The following is a 2951-nucleotide window of genomic DNA, read 5'->3' on the forward strand; positions in this document are numbered from 1 at the left end:
TCTATATCCATTGGGGTGTTTGATGCATTCAGAACAGGTGCAAACAATTTTGGTAGCGTTGAAGTTGTTCATGTTGTTTATAGTTTTTAAATTTGGAAATAGCAAAAAAATAGGTAGAAAGAGAAAACGTGCCTGATAAAAAAAACATGTTAAATTTCAAAAAACAAAGTCGGTGCTTAAAGTAACTTTTTTTTCCCTGGTTTTGTTTCATGGAATACACTAGATGCTCACGGTACAAAAGATAAAAAAGAAAGCCCAAGTTCTGGTCAAATGTAAGTTTATGAAAAAAAATAATAGCAACCAAGTCTAATGTTGGTTTCTTTTTTTTTTCTTACATTAGGAATTCCTAATGGGACACATTCGGATGACGAACATGAACCTCATGAGCAAAGTTGTTCTTTCCAATACGATAAAACTATAAGAATATCAGACTTATATTGTTGCTTGTTACTGAAAAGTTATTTTTGGTAAAGAAAGTTGCCATTGCTCACATCTCTAATGGCTAATGGCTAATGGCAAATTACACCCATGTGCAAACATAAAGTAAGTAATGAACTAGTATAAGCTTAAAAAACATATATTCTTTTATATTATTTGTCATAAAAAATAATAAAGCAATCTATTTACTTGATAAACAAAAGTGTTTTGTATGTATTTGTTAATTATAACTGCCTTGTAACAAAATGTTAGCAGAGCTTCTTTATTTTTTATTCTTTTAGAATATACACGTATTCTTTTTTTATAATGTAATAGCATTTGCATTTCTATAAAGTGTATTTGTTGTTAGATTATTGTTTTCATTTGAACAATGAACTTTTTATAGCTATACTCTTTTCTTTTCTTTTTTTTTAACTTCGTCTTTTTTTTTAACTTAGTCTTTTTTTTTAACTTAGTCTTTTTTTACCAGGTCATTTTTTTCCCAAACACGACTATTTTATTACGTTTTGTAACACGTTTGTAATGATCTAAGCTAAAAATCACAAACCACCTTCCTAATATGTATTCTTCTGAACAAAATAATCGCAAAATGCTTTTGATTTCCGCATTTTGCCCTCAAAAATAAAAAAAGAAGACATCGGTCTTTCAACAGTAGAGGGGAACAGGCTTACCAAAAAAAGATCATCTGTAAAAAAAACAGACACTTTTTTAAAACATGAATAACTTTATGAATACTTACCCTACAAAAAAAACAAAAATATCATTAAATTTCTTTATTTTTTTCGCACCTAAATCTTTTTTCAAAATTCAAAAATGACCAATACAACGAAAGTTACATCTTTTCTCCAAAACCCATAAATATCTGTTAACCAAAAAATGTTCAATCTTGCGATATGCTTTATCCAATTGGAACGATTATTTGCAGTGTTCATTTGGAAAAAAGAGGCGGTCCTGACCAACATAGCACATATCAGAGATGTCGTAGCAAAACGTAGATTTGTTCCAACTCCACGCCAAAGATCTTCTGGAACCTTAAAAAGGAAAGCGCCATTAAATGTCTTGAAGTTGCGTCTTGTACATGGCTCAAAGAATATCACGCGCTCATTGACAAAGAACAGAGACCGTTGTACAAGTAACCATGACAACTTAACCGCAGCAATGAACCGCAGCAATGAACCGCAGCAATATGATTATTTTAGGAAGTCATCAGACCATTATGAAAACATATAAATACTCGTTATTATTTTAAGAAAATAAACATTATCTTTCAAGTTCAAATATCTTTTAAAACATTTATAACAAACTACTATTGGTTGGCCCTCTCTCAAGCACGACAGAGATGATATGTGTGTTTTCCCCAACTATGTTTACCTTGAATAATACGACTTTCAATTGATAGTATGGGAACCTCTTTAGGCAGTAAGACTTTTAAAAGCGTAAAGTAAGTATATAAAAAAAAAGGGAAGAAGACTGTATCTCGTTTATTATTATCACATCAACACTATTTATAATAAAACTCTTTTTGACATTCCGTTACTTCTTGTTCTTCTAGAACAATTGAGTTCTCGATCTTGTATATATTTAGACACCATAGAATCTTCATATCTAACTTGTCTTACGGGAACTCTAATATCTTTCGCGTCTGAGCTAAAGGGGCGATCTGTGTAACTTGACACTATTTCCCAATACAGCCACAAAAGCACCAAACAATAAGAAAATATTACCCGGTCCGCACAACAACAATCCGAGCCGCAAAACACGTGATTAAATACAGGACGAAGAGACGGATTTAGCCACATATCACGTACTCCCCCCCTAGACTCTTCTTCCTCTTTTAATTGCGTTTCCACCAAAAACGCTGGATTTTTCTTTGTATTTAACCAACTTCTAAATTGCTCCGTAGCAGCAGCAGCAACCACATCAGGCACCATGTGTTTAACATCATTATTAAACAATTTCAAACGATCCCCATTCACAGCGTGTTTCAACCTGAGACTATTCTTGCCAACTAATAAGTATGTCCCGTTCTTATTCACTTGCGACACCGTATACGGACCCAACCATTTATCTGATAACTTTGTTGAAGGTGTAGTATCACGCAACAAGACTTTCTCTCCAACTTCAAAACTTTTCCGATATACCACCCGTTTATCGTACCTTTTCTTTGCTTTAAGTTTATTTTCATCCGACTTCTCCCTTGCTATTTTTCTGACCTCTGCCATTTTGTCTTGAATCTTGATCACCCGATCTTTAAGAGCTTCCATCTCTTCTCCAAGCACAAAATCTTCCTTAGGTGCTTACCCAAATCAGCAGGAGTTCTTAATTCATAACCCAATCAATCAGATAACCCTGGGGTTATATCAGGATAGCTTATTTATCGTTTGACCTGGAGAACCTCAAAGCAGCTGTCCAAATACTTGGTTCCCTTTGAATGTATATTCATCATTATCAATGCGCAATTTTAAAACTCCGTTTGAGCCCTGTGGATTGATTATCTTTTTGAAGTGCTCTAT

The 2951-nt window shown here is 33.4% G+C and overlaps 1 protein-coding gene across 1 annotated transcript; it reads right to left on the bottom strand.

Moving 5' to 3' along the window:
- Nucleotides 1–1698: 1698 nt before the first annotated feature.
- On the bottom strand, nt 1699–2660 carry RO3G_07694 (uncharacterized protein; the record flags this gene model as incomplete). Its single annotated transcript, XM_067662284.1, has 4 exons — nt 1699–1719; nt 1810–1863; nt 2163–2433; nt 2596–2660. The coding sequence occupies 4 exons, from the start codon at nt 2658–2660 to the stop codon at nt 1699–1701; spliced, it is 411 nt and encodes a 136-aa protein (XP_067518385.1).
- Nucleotides 2661–2951: the final 291 nt, after the last annotated feature.

Source organism: Rhizopus delemar, genomic scaffold (genome assembly GCF_000149305.1).
Source record: "Rhizopus delemar RA 99-880 supercont3.5 genomic scaffold, whole genome shotgun sequence".
NCBI lineage: Eukaryota > Fungi > Mucoromycota > Mucoromycetes > Mucorales > Rhizopodaceae > Rhizopus > Rhizopus delemar.